At 40.1% G+C, this 20,983-nt stretch overlaps 1 protein-coding gene across 1 annotated transcript in view; it reads left to right on the top strand.

Moving 5' to 3' along the window:
• The window catches only part of DOCK3 (dedicator of cytokinesis 3), a gene marked incomplete at both ends in the record, with an annotated part of 411,675 nt that overhangs the window by 326,993 nt on the left and 63,699 nt on the right, over window positions 1–20,983 (top strand). Inside the window, 5 exons of the mRNA XM_082663217.1 lie at window positions 7,598–7,681; window positions 8,724–8,824; window positions 12,892–12,973; window positions 17,416–17,586; window positions 20,649–20,841. Coding sequence (XP_082519343.1) covers window positions 7,598–7,681; window positions 8,724–8,824; window positions 12,892–12,973; window positions 17,416–17,586; window positions 20,649–20,841 — 631 coding nt within the window. The remainder of the gene's footprint in view (window positions 1–7,597; window positions 7,682–8,723; window positions 8,825–12,891; window positions 12,974–17,415; window positions 17,587–20,648; window positions 20,842–20,983) is intronic.

The raw sequence follows: 20,983 nt of genomic DNA on the forward strand, positions 1-20,983 counted from the left end.
CCAGTAGGTGGATTCTGCACAATGGACTGAACTCAGCTGAGGAAAATGGAAGTACTTTTGGTGATCAGCAAGGGCAATGGAATGTAGGTTAGAGATTAAATGTCAAGAAGGCAACTTGTCTATCAGTGAGCATTCTTGGCTTTATCATTGCAAGTGTCAAATCTATTAGCATTGCACTGTCTGTACTTTCATTTTACAGCTTCCATTGACTCAATAATACACAACATGGTGTCTCCAAACAAGGAATAATTTTAAAGTCTGTGTATGGCTTTGTACTTTTTTGAAGTCTTTTATGAATTTTGTCTTAATCAATTGATCAGAATATTATACATTTTTAAAAGAACATTTTTAAAAGAACAAAGAACATTTGTACTTTTTTGAAGTCTTGTATGAATTTTGTGTTAATCAATTGATCAGAATGTTATACATTTTTAAAAGAACTCTTTATACAAACAAGCTAATACTAGTTTTTGAAACTTAAGATAAATGCCCTTATACTCAGGGCATTTTTTGCCTTCTAAATATATGAAAAATTTAACCAGTAAAACAGACCAGGTATTAAGAAAAGTCTGTGATCCTTTTAAGGCTGAGTTGTTACATTCCCGACAAAAGAACATCCTACCAGCATTTCTGGTTTTAGCAACAGTATTTGTCTCAAGCCAGCCGGAGAGAATTAAAGAGATTATGCTAGCATTTTAATTAATTTTTACTTTTTATTGTAAGATTTCAAACATACCATAAAAAGTTGACAGAATAGAATAAATAACCATACATGTACCTATCCTATCAGTTACCCCTGACATCAGCCCATGGTCAGTCCTGCCCATAAACTCCTCAGCCATGCCTTCTACCTTCTATTGTTTTGAAATAAGTTGTAAACATTATATCATTAAATTGCATTTTGACCAACAGAATATTAGATTTGATTTTTTAAGACTGGGAGCATCCGTGAGTATTTATTATTCTCTCTCTTGGTTTTTGCATCTTAGAAAGAAAAAGGCACGTGTTCAAAAAACAATGGTGATTCCAGATATTTTACCCTCTTTGACAGCCCTCATCAGCTGCATTTTCCCTTCTCCTGGAATAGTAATTTCTAGACCAAAGAATAGTTTCTATAGTTAAGGCCTAGCTTGCCACAGCCTCATCCAAATGTCCTCTACAGAGTTAGGCCATAGAGGAGAACAAGGGACTATCAAATTTGGGGGGACCCAGGAAAGTAAGCCCTTTTTCTCAACATGGATTTGGCATCAGAATCAGTTAGATTGGGACTTCCCTAGTGGTGCAGTGATTAAGAATCCACCTGCCAAGGCAGGGGACACAGGTTCAAGCCCTGATCCAGGAAGATCCCACATGCCGCAGAGCAGCTAAGCCCGTGAGCCACAACTACTGAGCCTAAGCTCTAGAGCCCGTGAGCCACAACTACTGAAGCCCACACGCCTAGAGCCTCTGCTCCACAACAGGAGAAGCCACTGCAATGAGAAGACCGCGCACCGCAACAAAGAGTAGCCCCCCCCGCTCTGAGGCGGGAGTGCGAGCGGGGGCGTCAGCGTCGGGCCCAGCGGCTGGAGGCCAGACTCACCACACACACCGGTCTCTTTGGAAAGGGTAAGAAAAAGAAGAGGAAGAGAGAGAAACTACAGGAATCTACATCAGCCGTGTGGATGAAAGGCTCTTGGTGATGCAGCCAGGAGTCAGTGCTGTGCCTCTGAGGTGGGAGAGCCAACTTCAGGACACTGGTCCACAAGAGACCTCCCACATAATATCAAACGGCGAATATCTCCCAGAGATCTCCATCTCAACACCAGCACCCAGCTTCACTCAATGACCAGCAAGCTACAGTGTGGGACACCCTATGCCAAACAACTAGCAAGACAGGAACACAACCCCACCCATTAGCAGAGAGGCTGCCTAAAATCATAATAAGTCCACAGACACCCCAAAACACACCACCAGACGTGGACCTAACCACCAGAAAGACAAGATCCAGCTTCATCCACCAGAACACAGGCACTAGTCCCCTCCACCAGGAAGCCTACACAGCCCACTGAACCAACTCTAGCCACTGGGGACAGACACCAAAAGCAACGGGAACTACGAACCTGCAGCGTGCAAAAAGGAGACCCCAAACACAGTAAGATAAGCAAAATGAGAAGACAGAAAAACACACAGCAGATGAAGGAGCAAGATAAAAACCCACCAGACCTAACAAATGAAGAGGAAATAGGCAGTCTACCTGAAAAAGAATTCAGAATAATGATAGTAAAGATGATCCAAAATCTTGGAAATAGAATAGACAAAATGCAAGAAACATTTAACAAGGACCTAGAAGAACTAAAGATGAAACAAGCAATGATGAACAACACAATAAATGAAATTTAAAATACTCTAGATGGGATCAATAGCAGAATAACTGAGGCAGAGGAATGGTTAAGTGACCTGGAAGATAAAATAGTGGAAATAACTACAGCAGAGCAGAATAAAGAAAAAAGAATGAAAAGAACCGAGTACAGTCTCAGAGACCTCTGGGACAACATCAAATGCACCAACATTCGAATTATAGGGGTTCCAGAAGAAGAAGAGAAAAAGAAAGGGACTGAGAAAATATTTGAAGAGGTTATAGTTGAAAACTTCCCTAATATGGGTAAGGAAATAGTTAATCAAGTCCAGGAAGCACAGAGAGTCCCATACAGGATAAATCCAAGGAGAAATACGCCAAGACACATATTAATCAAACTGTCAAAAATTAAATACAAAGCAAACATATTAAAAACAGCAAGGGAAAAACAACAAATAACACACAAGGGAATCCCCATAAGGTTAACAGCTGATCTTTCAGCAGAAACTCTGCAAGCCAGAAGGAGTGGCAGGGCATATTTAAAGTGATGAAGGAGAAAAACCTTCAGCCAAGATTACTCTACCCAGCAAGGATCTTATTCAGATTTGATGGAGAAATTAAAACCTTTACAGACAAGCGAAAGCTGAGAGAGTTCAGCACCACCAAACCAGCTTTACAGCAAATGCTAAAGGAACTTCTCTAGGCAAGAAACACAAGAGAAGGAAAAGACCTACAATAACAAACCCAAAACAATTAAGAAAATGGAAATAGGAACATACATATTGATAATTACCTTAAATGTAAGTGGACAAAATGCTCCCACCAAAAGACACAGACTGGCTGAATGGACACAAAAACAAGACCCACATATATGCTGTCTACAAGAGACCCACTTCTGACCTAGAGACACATACAGACTGAAAGTAAGGGGATGGAAAAAGATACTCCATGCAAATGGAAACCAAAAGAAAGCTGGAGTAGCAATTCTCATATGAGACAAAATAGACTTTAAAATAAAGACTATTAGAAGACACAAAGAAGGACACTACATAATGATCAAGGGATCAATCCAAGAAGAAGAGATAACAATTGTAAATATTTATGCACCCAACATAGGAGCACCTCAGTACATAAGGCAAATACTAACAGCCATAAAAGGGGAAATCGACAGTAACACATTCATAGTAGGAGACTTTAACACCCCACTTTCACCAATGGACAGATCATCCAAAATGAAAATAAATAAGGAAACACAAGCTTTAAATGATACATTAAACAAGATGGACTTAATTGATATTTATAGGACATTCCATCCAAAAACAACAGAATACACATTTTTCTCAAGTGCTCATATAACATTCTCCAGGATAGATCATATCTTGGGACACAAATCAAGCCTTGATAAATTTAAGAAAATTGAAATTGTATCAAGTATCTTTTCCGACCACAACACCATGAGACTAGATATCAATTACAGGAAAAGATCTGTAAAAAATACAAATACATGGAGGCTAAACAATACACTACTTAATAACGAAGTGATCACTGAAGAAACCAAAGAGGAAATCAAAAAATACCTAGAAACAAATGACAATGGAGACATGACGACCCAAAACCTATGGGATGCAGCAAAAGCAGTTCTAAGAGGGAAGTTAATAGCAATACAATCCTACCTTAAGAAACAGGAAACATCTCGAATAAACAACCTAACCTTGCACCTAAAGCAATTAGAGAAGGAAGAACAAAAGAACCCCAAAGTTAGCAGAAGGAAAGAAATCATAAAAATCAGATCAGAAATAAATGAAAAAGAAATGAAGGAAACGATAGCAAAGATCAATAAAACTAAAAGCTGGTTCTTTGAGAAGATAAACAAAATTGATAAACCGTTAGCTAGACTCATCAAGAAAAAAAGGGAGAAGACTCAAATCAATAGAATTAGAAATGAAAAAGGAGAAGTAACAACTGACACTGCAGAAATACAAAGGATCATGAGAGATTACTACAAGCAACTCTATGCCATTAAAATTGACAACCTGAAAGAAATGGACTAATTCTTAGAAAAGCACAACCTTCCGAGACTGAAACAGGAAGAAATAGAAAATATAAACAGACCAATCACAAACCCTGAATTTTAAACTGTGATTAAAAATCTTCCAACAAACAAAAGCCCAGGACCAGATGGCTTCACAGGTGATTCTATACATAGAGAATCCTAAAGATGCTACCAGAAAACTACTAGAGCTAATCAATGAATTTGGTAAAGTAGCAGGATACAAAATTAATGCACAGAAATCTCTCGCATTCCTATACACTAATGATGAAAAATCTGAAAGTGAAATCAAGAAAATACTCCCATTTACCATTGCAACAAAAAGAATAAAATATCTAGAAATAAACCTACCTAAGGAGACAAAAGACCTGTATGCAGAAAATTATAAGACACTGATGAAAGAAATTAAAGATGATACAAATAGATGGAGAGAAATACCATGTTATTGGATTGGAAGAATCAACATTGTGAAAATGACTCTACTACCCAAAGCAATCTACAGATTCAATGCAATCCCTATCAAACTACCACTGGTATTTTTCACAGAACTAGAACAAAAAGTTTCACAATTTGTATGGAACACAAAAGACCCCAAATAGCCAAAGCAATCTTGAGAACGAAAAACGGAGCTGGAGGAATCAGGCTCCCTGACTTCAGACTATACTACAAAGCTACAGTAATCAAGACAGTATAGTACTGGCACAAAAACAGAAAGATAGATCAATGGAACAGGATAGAAAGCCCAGAGATAAACCCACGCACATATGGTCACCTTATCTTTGATAAAGGAGGCAGGAATGTACAGTGGAGAAAGGACAGCCTCTTCAATAGTGGTGCTGGGAAAACTGGACAGCTACATGTAAAAGTATGAGATTAGATCACTCCGTAACACCATACACAAAAATAAGCTCAAAATGGATTAAGGACCTAAATGTAAGGCCAGAAACTATCAAACTCTTAGAGGAAAACATAGGCAGAACACTCTATGACATAAATCACAGCAAGATCCTTTTTGACCCACCTCCTAGAGAAATGGAAATAAAAACAAAAATAAACAAATGGGACCTAATGAAACTTCAAAGCTTTTGCACAGCAAAGGAAACCATAAACAAGACCAAAAGACAACCCTCAGAATGGGAGAAAATATTTGCAAATGAAGCTACTGACAAAGGATTAATCTCCAAAATTTACAAGCAGCTCACGCAGCTCCATAACAAAAAAACAAACAACCCAATCCAAAAATGGGCAGAAGACCTAAATAGACATTTCTCCAAAGAAGATATACAGACTGCCAACAAACACATGAAAGAATGCTCAACATCATTAATCATTAGAGAAATGCAAATCAAAACTACCATGAGATATCATCTTGCACCAGTCAGAACGGCCATCATCAAAAAATCTAGAAAGAATAGATGCTGGAGAGGGTGTGGAGAAAAGGGAACACTCTTGCACTGCTGGTGGGAATGTGAATTGGTACAGCCACTATGGAGAACATTATGGAGGTTCCTTAAAAAACTACAAATAGAACCACCATATGACCCAGCAATCCCACTACTGGGCATATACCCTGAGAAAACCATGATTCAGAAAGAGTCATGTACCAAAATGTTCATTGCAGCTCTACTTACAATAGCCCGGAGATGGAAGCAACCTAAGTGTCCATCATCGGATGAGTGGATAAAGAAGATGTGGCACATATATACAATGGAATATTACTCAACCATAAAAAGAAACAAAATTGAGCTATTTGTAATGAGGTGGATAGACCTAGAGTCTGTGATACAGAGTGAAGTAAGTCAGAAAGAGAAAGACAGATACCGTATGCTAACACATATATATGGAATTTAAGAAAAAAAATGTCACGAATAGGGGTAAGACAGGAATAAAGACACAGACCTACTAGAGAACGGACTTGAGGATATGGGGAGGGGGAAGGGTAAGCTGTGACAAAGCGAGAGAGAGGCATGGACCTATATACACTACCAAACGTAAGGTAGATAGCTAGTGGGAAGCAGCCGCATAGCACAGGGAGATCAGCTCGGTGCTTTGTGACCGCCTGGAGGGGTGGGATAGGGAGGGTGGGAGGGAGGGAGACTCAAGAGGGAAGAGATATGGGAACATATGTATATGTATAACTGATTCACTTTGTTATAAAGCAGAAACTAACACACCATTGTAAAGCAATTATACTTCAATAAAGATGTAATAATAAATAAATACTTAAAAAAAGATGTGGCACATATATACAATGGAATATTACTCAGCCATAAAAAGAAATGAAATTGAGCTATTTGTAATGAGGTGGATGGACCTAGAGTCTGTCATACAGAGTGAAGTAAGTCAGAAAGGGAAAGACAAATACCGTATGGTAACACATATATATGGAATTTAAGAAAAGAAAAATGTCATGAAGAACCTAGAGGTAAGACAGGAATAAAGACACAGACCTACTAGAGAATGGACTTGAGGATATGGGGAGGGGGAAGGGTAAGCTGTGACAAAGTGAGAGAGTGGCATGGATATATATACGCTACCAAACGTAAAATAGATAGCTAGTGGGAAGCAGCCGCATAGCACAGGGAGATCAGCTGGAGGCCTTGTGACCGCCTGGAGGGGTGGGATAGGGAGGGTGGGAGGGAGGGAGACACAAGAGGGAAGAGATATGGGAACATATGTATATGTATAACTGATTCACTTTGTTATAAAGCAGAAATGAACACACCATTGTAGAGCAATTATACTCCAATAAAGAGGGGAAAAAAAAAAAAAAGAGTAGCCCCCACTCACTGCAACTAGAGAAAGTCCGCACACAGCAACGAAGACCCAATGCAGCCGATAAATAAATAGTTTATTTTTTTTAAAAAAAGAATCACTTAGATTGTCTTTATTTCAAAATTACTGTTCTACATGGATGTCCTATGTTTTTTAGGTAATTGCTCTTTCCTTATAAGTTTATCACTTACCCAAGAGGAAGAGCCTCTTTAAGTCTCTCTTAGGGCCCTTTGGGCTGTAAGCAAACACCCCCAAGTCCACCTAGTTATTTCTTGGCTAGGCGGAGGTGGGATACTAGGTTATTTTTAAGTGGTGGTTTGAGATATTAGGAGATCTTTGACTTTGTTTACTGGGAAATAAATTCATTGGTGTATGGAAGTTTGAACATGTGTCCAAGGTCCAAAGACCTGAGCCCTCTGATTTTTATGCTGTTGCAGTTTCTACAGGACATCTTAGATACGCTGTTTGTGATTTTGGATGATAATACAGAGAAATATGGCCTGTTGGTGTTTCAGTCTTTGGTAAGTCTCACCCTTCCTGATTTTTATTAATTATTCCCGTCACATATTTTTTAAAAATCTAAGGAAAGCAACTTATTATAGTGAGTCAGCACAAGATGTAGATGTTTCCAATAGAAAAGGAACTGAGGAGTGTCACCCAAGGAAGACCAACAATCACCCTACCAGGCAGAGCCCTACAAGATCAAATCTGGACTTCAACTTTGTAGTTTTGATACTCAGTCTCACCACTGTTGCAGGGTTTCCTAGCCCCTGAAATAGTGACCTACACCAACAAAAGGCCCAGAGACTAATATAGGAAACAAGACAGCCTGTTTTTCCACTTACAAAAGTAGGATACAACCACCAGGAAAAGCAGAGACTCACTTGTGCTGGTGGAGCACCACACTCTCTTTCTCTATGCAGTGGTTTGGGAGCCAGAGTCTCAGAAGGTTGCTTAGTGTGCAAGGACAGTGATTTGGATGTTCAGTGCGTTTTGTTGAATATATCCAGTCCTACAGGAGGGCTGTATGTTCAAGGAGAACCAGATACTCTGAGTCTACCTGATAGATGAGGAGCAGAGGCAAGAGTTAGAATGGTACTTGCAAAGTTTGCTTCTCTGGCTTTTCTTCTTCCTTGTTTCCCTGGTCAGCCAACCCCATTTCCGAAGGGTACAGCCTTTCATAGGCTGGTTTGGCTTAGAGGACAATATTTTTCTCTCTCTCTTTTCCAAGTTTTTTGAGACAACTTAGTGTTTATGCCACCTACACAGGTATTGTTTTGTATTCCCTAGGTCCATATTGAACCACCTAGCATTCGTGAAGAGAGAAGCTCAAAGTAACACTGGCATTGACAAATGAGTCCCAAGTTTGGAATGGGAGGCCAGGGATGTTAGGAATAGAACAAATATGACAGAAATACAGACACAGAATGGAAATCCTACATTCACTGGGAACACTGGAGAAAACACTAGCAGTTTGCCATTCCTTGAAGAATCAAGAGTTGTTTCCTGCTGGGGATAGGTTTGAGGCCTCCAATTAATTCTGCTACCCTCCATCTCTCCCAGGTATTCATCATCAACCTGCTCCGAGACATCAAATATTTCCATTTCCGACCTGTAATGGACACATACATCCAGAAGCACTTTGCTGGAGCCCTGGCATACAAGTAAGTTGCATTTGGCACCATCATTAGGACTTGTGTTTGACTAGAAAGACGGGCTTTTAAAAAGTTCAGTGGCACCAACATTCGTTCAGCAGACCTTTTTTTTTTAAACTTAATTTACTTATTTTTTAACCCTGGTAAAATACACATAGCATAAAACGTATCATCTTAACCAATTTTTTTTTATAAGGGTAACCTCTCTTTTTTTCTTTTTTTTTAAAGAATCAATTTTATTTATTTGTTTATTTTTGGTTGCATTGGGTCTTCATTGCTGCACGTGGGCTTTCTGTAGCTGTGGTGAGCGGGGGCTACTCTCTGTGGTGGTGTGCGGCTTCTCATTGCGGTGGCTTCTCTTATTGCGAAGCACAGGCTCTAGGCACACAGGCTCAGTCGTTGTGGCACTCGGGCTTAGTTGCTCTGCAGCATGTGGGATCTTCCCAGACCAGGGATTGAACCCGTGTCCCCTGCACTGGCAGGCGGATTCTTAACCACTGGGTCACCAGAGAATTCCCTTAACCATTTTTAAGTGTACAGCTCAGTGGCATTAAGTATATCTACATTTTTGTACAACCATCACCACCATTCATCTCCAGAACTGTTTTCATCTTGCAAAACTGAAGCTCTGTACCCATTAACCAATAACTTCCCATTCCCCCCCCCACCAGCCCTCGTGTAATCACCATTATACTTTTTGTCTATGGATTTGCTAATCTGGGACCTCATATAAATTGAATCATACAATATTTGTCTCTTTGTGACTGGCTTATTTCACTTACCATAATGTCCTCAGTGCTCATCCATGTCATAGCATGTGTCAGAATTTCCTTCCTTTTATTCTAAATAATGTTCCACTGTATATACCACATTTTGTTTATCCATTCATCTGTTGATGAATACTTGGCTATATTTATCCACCTTTCAGCAATTGTGAATAATGCTACTATGAACATGGGCATACAAATATCTCTTAGAGACCCTGCTTTCAAGTCTTTTGGGTATATACCCAGAAATGGAATGGGTAGATCATATGATAATCCTATTTTTAATTTTTTAAGGAACCACCATACTATTTTCCACAGCAGCTGCACCATTTTACATTCCCACCAATAATGCACAAGTGTTCCAATATCTCCACATTCTCGCCAATACTTGTTACTTTCTGGTTTTTTTGTATTTTTTTTAATAGTAGCCTTTCTAATGGGTATGAGATGGTATCTTGTGGTTTTGATTTGCATTTCCCTAATGATTAGTGATGTTGAGCATCTCTTCATGTGCTTATTGACCATTTATATATCTTCTTTGGAGAAAAATCTGTAAGTCCTTTGCCTATTTTTGAATCAGGTTGTTTGGTTGGTTGTTGCTGAGCTGTAATTCTGGATATTAACCCATTTTCAGGGATATGATTTGCAAATATTTTCTCCCATTGCCTTTTTAATCTGTTGATTGTGTCTTTTGATGCACAGAAGTCTTCAATTTTGATATAGTTTAATTTATCTAATTTTTCTTTCATTGCCTATGTTTTGATGTTTTATCCAAGAAATGATTGCTTAATCCAATGTCATGAAACTTTTCTCCTATGTTTTTGTATAAGAGTTTTATCTCTTACATTTAGGTATTTGATTAATTTTAAATTAATTTTTGTTTATTGTGCAACATATAAGGGTCCAATTTTATTCTTTTGTGTGTGGATATTTAATTTTTCCAATACAACTTGTAGAAAAAGAATATCCTTTTCCCATTTAATGATGAAAATCATTTGGCCGTATACATGAGGGTTTATTTCTGGGCTGTTTTATTCTATTGATGTATGTATCTGTCTTTATGCCAGTCCCACCCTGTTTTGACTAGTCTTTATAATCAAAGTTAAAGTTACTCTTTGTAGCTTTATAGGATGTTTGAAACCAGGAAGTGTGCATCCTCTAACTTTGTTCTTCTTTTTCAAGATTGTTTTGGCTGTTTGGGGTCCCTAGAGATTCCATATGAACTTTAGGATGGATTTTTCTATTTCTGCAAAAAATGTCATTGGGATTTTGATAGAGATTGCATTGAATTTGTAGATCACTTTGGATAGTGTTGACATCTTAACCAAATTAAGTCTCCCAATCCATGAATGTGGATGTCTTTCCATTTATTATTAACTTCTTTAATTTCTTTCTCTTTTTTTTCAGCAACGTTTTGTTTTCAAAGTATAAGTCTTTCACCCCCTTGGTTAACGTTATTCCTAAGTATTTTATTCTTTTTTGATGCTACTGTAAATGGATTGTTTTCTTAATTTTCTTTTTTGATTGTTCATTGTTGGTATATAGAAAAGCAAATGATTTATATATGTTGATTTTGTTGCAGTGTTGCTGAATTCATTTATTAGTTCTAACAGAGTTTTTTGTGGATTCTTTAGATTTTTCTATATACAAGATCATGTTAGCTACAAACAAAGATAATCTTATTTCTTCCTTTCCAATTTGGATGCCTTTTTTTTTTTTTTTTTTTGGCAGTACGCGGGCCTCTCACCGTTGTGGCCTCTCCCGTTGCAGAGCACAGGCTCCGGACGCACAGGCTCAGCGGCCATGGCTCACGGGCCCAGCCACTCTGTGGCATGAGGAATCCTCCCGGACCGGGGCATGAACCCGTGTCCCCTGCATTGGCAGGTGGACTCTCAACCACTGTGCCACCAGGGAGGCCCCAATTTGGATGCCTTTTATTGCTTTTCCTTGCCCAATTGCTCTTTCACTACTAATATGTTGAATAGAAGTGGCAAAAGCAGGCATCCTTGCCTTGTTTCTGATCTTAGAGGAACGCATTTCAGTCTTTTACCGTTGAGTATGGTGTTAGATGTTAGCTTTCCGCTGATGTTTTAAACTAGAGTTTATTACTTAGTTGTCATATTTTCCTTCTAAGAAATGATGGCAGAGCTGCTAAAAATATGTCTTGCTTTTTCAGTGAGAAACATGTGAATAGCTAACTATAGTACTGACAAATAAATATCAAAGAAAAGAAAAAGATAGTCAATAAAAGAGATAATATGAATAATAAACATGGGAAACACTCACAGCTTATCTAAAACCATTAAAGCAATTTTTAAAGTCACCATATTATTCTATGGAATGAGTACAAGTTGTTTTTTGTTTTTTTTTTTTAATTTATTTGGTTGCACCAGGTCTTAGTTGCAACAGGCGAGCTCCTTAGTTGCGGCACATAGACTCCTTAGTTGTGGCATGCACGTGGGATCTAGTTCCCTGACCAGGGATCGAACCCAGGCCCTGCATTGGGAGCACAGAGTCTTATCCACTGTGCCACCAGGGTAGTCCCAGAACAAGTTTAGAAAACAAAACCGAAGGGTTCTGAGGCTGTGGAATCACTGGAACTCTGACACTTTGATGTCACTTTGGAGAGCAGGCACTGCGCTGTGTACTTTACATGTGTCATCTCATTAGAATTCACAGTTTGAGATGTACTGTTGTTTCCTCTACATTTTAAATGAAAAGAATGAGGACAGAGGACCCAAATAACTTGCCCAAGGATGCAAAGCTAGAAACTGATAGGCCTAAGATGCGAACTGTTATCTGACGAGGGCCTGCACTCTTGCCCTGTGTACTCTTTTGCCATGTAAATGTGAAGGCCTTCTGACCCTGTAATCCCATTCCACTCAGATGACTTGGTCCTAAGGAAATAAGATCATTGGGATGGCAAGGAGAGGCACACCGGACTATATACCTTTATTCAGAGTGTGTTGTATGTTCGGGAGACTTAGCAGTTTTAAACAAAACAAAACAAAACACACATCCAGTCCCAGACTTCGGGAAAACTTTCTTGTAATCAGAAAAAATGTGTGTCAGGGAAAGTGGGAAAGAATGATTATAATTGCTGATTGAAATGTGGCAACTCTTTTTGGACAGGGAGTGTTGTCTGGTCTTGGATGATCTAAAGACTCCACAGCTGTATTGGATCCATCACTCTATTCTAGCTCATTAGCAGTATATTATTTCCTATATGGCTAATTCAGGACTGCAAATATTTTAGGCTGCATTGCTCTTGGATTAACGTGAGGTTTCTGAAACTGTTCTTTTTCCTAGGGAGCTAATCCGCTGTTTGAAGTGGTACATGGACTGCTCGGCAGAACTGATTCGGCAGGATCACATTCAGGAAGCCATGAGGGTAATGTACTGAGCTTGCTGTACAAAAAGGGCCCACCCCTGCAGAACTTTGCAAGTAGCCTCAATGGAGTAGTGTGCAGGACAAGTGTAGACAGCCAGTACACTGCTCTGCTTTCAGGAATGACTGCCTTGATCCACATAACTGCCTTTTCCTCACTTTGATTTTGCCCTAAAAGGTCTTTATTCCTCATAATTTTATCTTAAAGCAGGAGGGAGGGATGATGTGCATGTGGCTCTGAGCCATCCTCCCTGCCTGGTTTCTACCAACAATGTCAGTCTTTGCTTCCACTGGCTAAAATATCATATCTCCTTCTAAGCCAGTGTTGGTGGCAACATTGATGAGAAATAAGATCTTCCAATACTTTTCCCTTCTTCAGTAGTTACTAAACATTGTTTTCTATAACTGTTTTAAGAATGCACTGTATGCAGATATGTTGAGAAGAAGATAATCTAAAAACCATGACCAGGCAGCCCTTTGCCTTGCTGGACAGCTCCACTTTACAGGGGACTGTCCTCATTGTTAGTTAACTATACTTTCTGGTAACTTCTTTTCATGGCTACTGCTTCTACTGTAGAGAACAGCCTATGAGAATGTTGATCCCTCTTTTGCTCAACAGTTCTCCATATAGCTGTTTGAAGAAAACTGTCGTATCCTCTGAGAACTCATTTAAAGCAAGTTCATGCTTGCTTGCTTGCTTTTTTGTCCCTGTCTTTTCTTGTTCTTGAGTTACTCTCATTTTTTGGTTGCTTTTTAACCATGTCTTTCCCATCCTTTCTAGTTAGTAATAAAAGAAGAATGGCAGCAAAGTAGTTCTGCTTTCTCTTTGTCCTCTTTTAATATCCCATCATCTGCTCTAAGTACTTCTGGGCCTATGATTTTGTTATTCTTGTCCACGTGGTAACAGGTAAAACAGATGTTCCCCCAAGCATCATCAGATTAAAGAGGCAAAATCAAATCATAAATCCATATTTTCCCTGCCTCTTCTCTGCACATTCTTTAAAAATCTAAGGCCACAAGTCTCACTTCTGTCTTTCTTCACGCAATACATGTCAGCTGAGCAATCAGCATGTCATGGGTGCTAAGATGCAAAGAGTAAGACTGACCTCTCCCCTTGAAGAACACATCCCCTGTGTCCTAAGGGGAATCAGGTTCAAACACAAGTGTAGAGCAGGGTTCTGAGTGTAATGTGAGGGCAAGCACTGGGTTCTGTTCTTCTCTGAACCCCAGCACCTGTGAAGTGCCCTGCATAGTATTTGAGGGGATACAAGTTGAGTTAAATACAAAAGATTCTATGTGAGTTCATAAATTAATTGCTTAAGGTTACTGGAGATGCTATCTCAGAAGTTTTCCCCTAAGAGTCGTTCATTCAGCCATTCATTCAGTCAGTATTGCTTGATACCTGCCATATGTCAGACACTGTGTTAACCACTGGGGATTCAGCAGGAGCCCAAGTAGAAAGGCTAGGCCTTCATAGCACTTCCATTCAAGTGGGGAAAAGGCAGATAATAAACATGTCAAACAGATAAATACACAAAGTAAGTGAGAAAAGAACATTGATGATGCTATGAGGGAAATAAACAGGATCTTGGGATGGAATGGCTGGAGAGGAGGGTTTACTTCAGATCAAGAGTTTAGGGAAAGCTTCTCTGACGAGGTGACCTGAGCTGAAATCAGTGTTAAGAACTGGGGGACACACATTTCAGACTGAGGAAGCAGAATGTTTAAAAGCCTGGATGGGAAAGAGCTAGAGTTTTCAAGCAACCATAAAGTGGCTGATGTGACCAAAGCAGAAGCTTTCAAATGTTAGGTTGGATGTGAGAGGTGGCAGAAAGGAAGACCTGAGGGTGGTTCCAGGGGTCTGGCTAGATGAGCTGGGTTGATGGCAGGGTCACCTATGGAGGTACAAAATTCCTGGAGAATATCAGGCTTGGGTGGGGAAAAGGAAGAGTTCCATTGTGGGGGAGCACTTTTCTGGGGGTACTTTCATACTTGTTGTTACCATATCAAATGTATTTGAGTGGCGTCTGATACTAATGCATCTAGCCCAACGGTTTTATCAGGCCATTTCCACTTCTTCATCAAATTTCAGTTTACAAGTCCTCTTGACCAAATGTGTAAGTCTCTATCTGATCCTAATTTCATCCTTATTCACAGAATGCATATGCTTCTGACCTGGCATTTCTTATTCCGGTATCATAATCTGTGGACCAGGAAACCTCCTCTTCTTTATTGTTCTTGATTCAATACATCTTGCTACTTACACATCATCTCTTCCTTTCCCTTTCAGAGTCATGACCTTCCAAAGTTATGCCACTAAAGATGAAAATAAAGAGTCTTTTATTTTCTTACTTGGTTACATTATTCCTGTGTGAATGACTTACAAGGGGGTATCCTTGGTGGGTCTGAGGATGGCTTTTGGCAGGGCGTTCCAAAAAGGCAGCATACTTTTCACTGCTGAGCTGCATCAGGTTCTTACCAGGGAGCCAGAAAAGAGAAAGCACAATGATCTCCTTAGTGACAGAAAGGTTGTAATAACTTTTAGGATCTCTTTTCCCTTCAGGTTTATTAACTTAAGTAGAAAAAGACAGAGAAGCTGCTTCAGCCGTAGTTAAGGGTTCCATTGTCTCCACACAGGGTTGGGAACACCTGTAAACTTCAAACAACTTCCATAGGATCCACCCTCACCTTTTATCCCACTCTTCTGCTCTCCTCTCTTTACCCAGTTGCATCTGTCACAGGTGGCCAACTTTACCTGGTCCTGGCCATCAGCTGGTGCTGATGGTAAAAATCAAGAGGAGTAGGGAAAGGGGAAGTCAGGTAATGATGGATGACTAGAAGTGAGCTTGTTTTCCTTGCCCTCATCCAGGTTTTCACAGGCTGTCTTCGACAACAGCCTTGTACTCCTCTGCAAAGTGTTTTATATTTTAGGACTTAATGGAGGAACTGATCTCTCGTACCCAGGAAGTGCAAGCGACTTTGCTGTCTGGTTCTGCCTCTCACTCTGAAACTAGTGGATGTTTTAAGCCACTCAGTACATCTCTTGTGGTAGTTGTTTCAAACTGAGAAAAAAAACACTTTCCTTTTTAAATTTAGCAGAGACTTTCCAGGTTCTTTACAGACCAGGCATTGAATTTCCAGATTATTTGTAGACCAGGCATTAAAAGGCTACTGAAACAGAGACTGTAGCGTTTACGGAGATGAGGCCAAACACTGTAACTTATTCTGCAGAATCCTCTGGTGCAGGCCTTGGAACACACATTTTTCTGAACTAGCCATTTTCCAGTGCCAACTGAGTTCAGTGTGGAGCACATAAACACACACACACACACACACACACTCACACACACAAAGTTTTGCTTTGCTAAACCTGACAGATGAATAGATCATGAAAGTAGCTTGGGAATTGTTTCCTGTCATATAGTTCAAGTAACTGAGCTCCATATTTCATCCTTGGATAAGTTTCTCCTCAGTTTTCAATGTCTCTGCCTTTCCAGTGTCTGGGAAATCGTTAGCCTTTCTTTGATTAGAAAGTATAGTCTTGGATCTTGAATTCTCTTAAAAGAGAATTATTCAGCTCATAAGCATGGGCCAAGCTGCAGGGACTCCTCAGAATCAGATTCTGCTCCCAAAACATGTTATGGGAGCTTTGTCTTCTGTATTGTTCATGAACTATTGATGGCAGGTGTCCTTGTCTGGAAGAGGATGGAAAATGGGTGGGTTAGGTCCACCAGCTCCTGTGCAACTAGGGACAAGTTCTTCAGACTTGACCCCTGGTGGGAAGGCTGGCACCGTGTCCAGCTGTTTCTTGAAGATGCAGAAGACTCTTTAAAGGACTCTTCCTTCTTGGAATAAATTTAAGAGAGGTTCTTATATCATTGCCTTTGTAGCCTTTTATTTCCAGACCTGAGAAAAATGAGAGAAATTTAATTTTCTTTTGATTCTATATGGTCTTGAATTCAACTGCTTCCATAACAGTCTGTGGTTATACACTTCCATAACCGCATGAAATAATTTGATGATTCTCTCAGTACATAGACAGTTGCTGCTCAGTGACCATTGGAGTTTTGAGAAAAGGTTTAAAAACTTAAAGTGCTTCACTACTAAATATAAAGTAGATTAATAATAACCTGCTATATAGCACAGGGAATTCTACTGAATACTCTGTAATGACCTATACAGGAAAAGAATCTAAAACAGAGTGGATATATGTATATGTATAACTGATTCACTTTGCTGTACAGCAGAAACTAACACAACATTGTAAATCAACTCTACTCCAATAAAAATTTTTTAAAAATTAAACTACTTGTCTCCATAGTTGGAATTGTCCCCCTCCCAAGCTTGGTGTATAATTTTCTGGTACTCCACCCTTCATTCCCTCATATGTTAGTTTCTGGACATCTTTAACACCTCTCTATCCCTTTTTCCTCCTACACCTCCAGGCCTTGGAGTACCTTTTCAAGTTTATTGTGCAGTCAAGGATCCTCTACTCACGTGCCACCTGTGGGATGGAAGAGGAGCAATTCCGGTCCAGCATCCAAGAACTTTTCCAGTCCATCCGGTTTGTGCTCAGTTTGGACAGCAGAAACTCAGAAACACTCCTTTTCACTCAGGTCTGTGAGCTACAGCAAAGTTTTGCTGCTGGATTCTTGTCTGTCTTAGCAGGTGATTTCTTTGTCCTCTGGCTTCCAGAGTCAAAGAAGCCCTGCCAAGCTCCTATGTTTTGGGTAAGGGATGAGTTATAAGGAAATACCTAATAGAATAAAATGCTGCTTTTACTTCAAAGCCAGCTATGCCCCAGCTTCCAAATATAAGACAGCCCAGTGGCTTTATGGTGGAGAAGAAGCACAACTTTGCCCTCTTTAGACCAAATTTATTTAGCTACCATGCTATTAGTTGTTCGTGAACATCTTATTTATAGAGGATATTCAGAATGTATAGAGAATTTTATTTCCTAGCCACTGTATTAATTTTGAAAACCTCAGGTTAGTATTGGTCCATCCTAGCAGTTAAGAATGAAATAGGTTGAAAAACAGCAGAAATAACTAGAAAACTTTGGCTAAGAATTAGGATTAGATTCCATTAGAAATACCAGTGTGGGAAGCAAGTTGCTTCCTTATATTAAAAATGTCTGTCCAGCTAATCAGTCACCTTTTACATGCAACCTTACCCTAGAAGGGATCACGGATATTGTTCATTACCCCAGTCACAAAGGGGTTATTTTTGCTTATAAATAAATGTCAGAATTTTATCTAATGAATTTCACTTCTTTGATTTTTCTGAAGCCAATTATTACATCAAAACCTATGAGCAAAGACCAGACAGCCTTTCTCATGTCCATTCATTCAGTCACTGCCAGGTCTGTCAGAGCAAATGTATGTTTAAATACCTCATTTAAGATTAGAATAGTCTGCTTTTTTTGTTTTCCACTTGCTTCTATGTTGCCCCTTGATGCCAGTTGCCCATAAGCCCCTTGGCCCAGAGAACAGGTGAGCAACTGGGGGATAGCCTCTATAAAACAGTGGAATACATCAAGGTCACCAGGTATCTCTATAAGAAAGGCTCCTTCCATGGTCTCCCCTCCTGAACACCCCAAGCCAGTCATCTTTCTCCTTCCTTCCTCTCCCCCAGCCTATCTGTTCCTGCCAACCAGGGCCCGGGACACCTACTCCTCCCTCAGCATGTGGAGATGTGGGGAGCTAGCAGAGCAAGCCAGATACACTTTCTGAGAACTCAGCAGTGCCCTGTACTCAATGGCATGTTCCTATCACATCAGGATAAATAGCTTAGATGTAGTCTTATCTTAGACCTGAGTCAGAATCAGACCTGCTTCTTTGGTGCCAGGCTCATGTTTCACAGTTTCAGAACTTTCAGCAAGTATGCTCTTCAGTCAGACTTTATATCTTTGATTCTGACCACTAGGAGATGTTATGGTGCAAGTGCCCTTCTGTTCCGATGCCATAAGTATAGGAAATTTCACCATTTAAGAGAGCAAATCAGCTACTGTTTGTTGTTGATTATGAAATACCTGCTTTTCTGGGAATTTCCTAGCAGTCCAGTGGTTAGGACTCGGCACTTTCACTGCCGTGGCCCCAGGTTCAAGCCTTGGTTGGGGAACTAAGATCCTGCAAGCCACACAGCACAGCCAAAAGGAAAGGAAAAAAAAAAGAAATACCTGCTTTTCCCCCTTTGTCTTTTGTATCTAGTTGCTTATGATGATAGTTTTTGTGCTGGTTCTAATTACTGCAAAATGATCTCCTTGATATCCCAGGGAGTTATAAATCTGCAGATAGAATTCATAAAAGTTCAGTCCTTGGTCCTGGCCTGAACATAGACTGCAGTATGACAGACCCATTTCCCCAGGTCATAAATTTTCACTCACTCTAGGCCAGTGTCTTACTGCCTGTTGAAGCAATCAGGAAAAACAGCTCCCCACCCTGCCCCCCAAACTGTCACTTAGGAAGAGCGCACTCTCACCTCGTCTCAAGGTGACACTCCATTTCCCTTTGTAAATCTTGGCTTAATAGTGTAAGAGGACTGAGAAGTACGAAGAGCCTCCTTCATGCTGCTTCCGTTTAGACAAGAGAAATGAACAAGAGCCAGCATTTATTGAAGGCCTATTGTGTGCCAGGCAGTCTACTGGAAATTAATTTTATGCACCTAAACTTTTTCCTCATACCAATACGAGGAGATAAGTAATAGCATCATCCCCATTTTATAGATGAGAAAAGTGAGAATTAGGTAGTAACTCACCCAAGGTTATGTGGCAGATAAGTGGTAACGCTGGGATTTAAACTCATGTCTGTCCAATTCCAAAACCCATTCTCTTTCTCCTAAACTATTCTGCCTCCCAAAGGCTCAGATTCTCAAGAGAATATTGAGACTCAGTTCTCAAGAGGTTACCATATGGGTCTGCCAGAGCTAAGATCCTAGGAGAGAATTCTCCAAACACACACATACTCCACTTGTCCAGGCCATCTAGGTCTCTGAACTCTATGCCAACATTATCCACAGTCCTCAAGAGTTCATGCTGACTAAATCCACACATTCTCCATCCTTTTGGATTTACACTTGAAACTGCCAGGCATCACACGTGAAGGAACTAATTTACAAAGTCTTTAGATTTCATGGTTTCAAATAAATGACACTATTCTGGGGAAATGGTCCAGTTTTCAGAGCTGGATTGCTAGCTGAAGGACTGTGAATGGAGTTCACCTAGTGCTGCTTGATGGTGCTCAGTTATCTTTGCCTACGTTCTTTGAGAGCTTCCTGGCTTGAATTTGGGACTGAAACTGGAAAATCAAGAGCTTGATCGTAGAGACAGACAAAAAAATTTAAATCCATTTTATGAGCAAAAACAGCTATAGATGTTAAGCCCTAGAGTTAATTTCTGTATATATTCCCTTCTCTTGCCAGCAAATGCCTTGGCAAGTTCTGAAAGCTTCAAGCGGCCTGAGCCCCAGTAAATTCTCTTGTTTTGGTTACCTTTTTGGTTCTTCCTGCTGCATGCCCTAAGAGTGCTGCAGGGTGGAGTCCAAGGCCAGGGAGGAGCACATTCGAGGCAGGGGTGCTGCAATGACTTCTCAACCTCTCACCACCATGTATCATTGTCTAAGCATGCAAGATAGATGCATACCTAACTCTGAGCTAACCAGACCTTCACTTGCTTCCGCAGGCTGCACTTCTCAATTCCTTCCCAACAATCTTTGATGAGCTGCTGCAAATGTTCACTGTGCAGGAGGTAGCAGAGTTTGTGAGAGGGACTCTGGGGAGCATGCCCAGCACTGTGCACATTGGGCAGTCAATGGATGTGGTCAAGCTGCAGTCCATTGCCAGAACTGTGGATAGCCGCCTATTTTCTTTCTCAGGTAAATCAAGTTGGGATGAGAGTCACACTCACCTTTCTTCCTTATCAGGATGTTGACCAAGTGGGAAGCAAAGGATCAGTTTCATCAGCCATCATGCAAGACACCAGTGGCCCTTCAAGTGCAGAGTTTTTGGTAAACTCTG

Source organism: Grampus griseus, assembly GCF_964374135.1.
Source record: "Grampus griseus genome assembly, chromosome: 10".
NCBI lineage: Eukaryota > Metazoa > Chordata > Mammalia > Artiodactyla > Delphinidae > Grampus > Grampus griseus.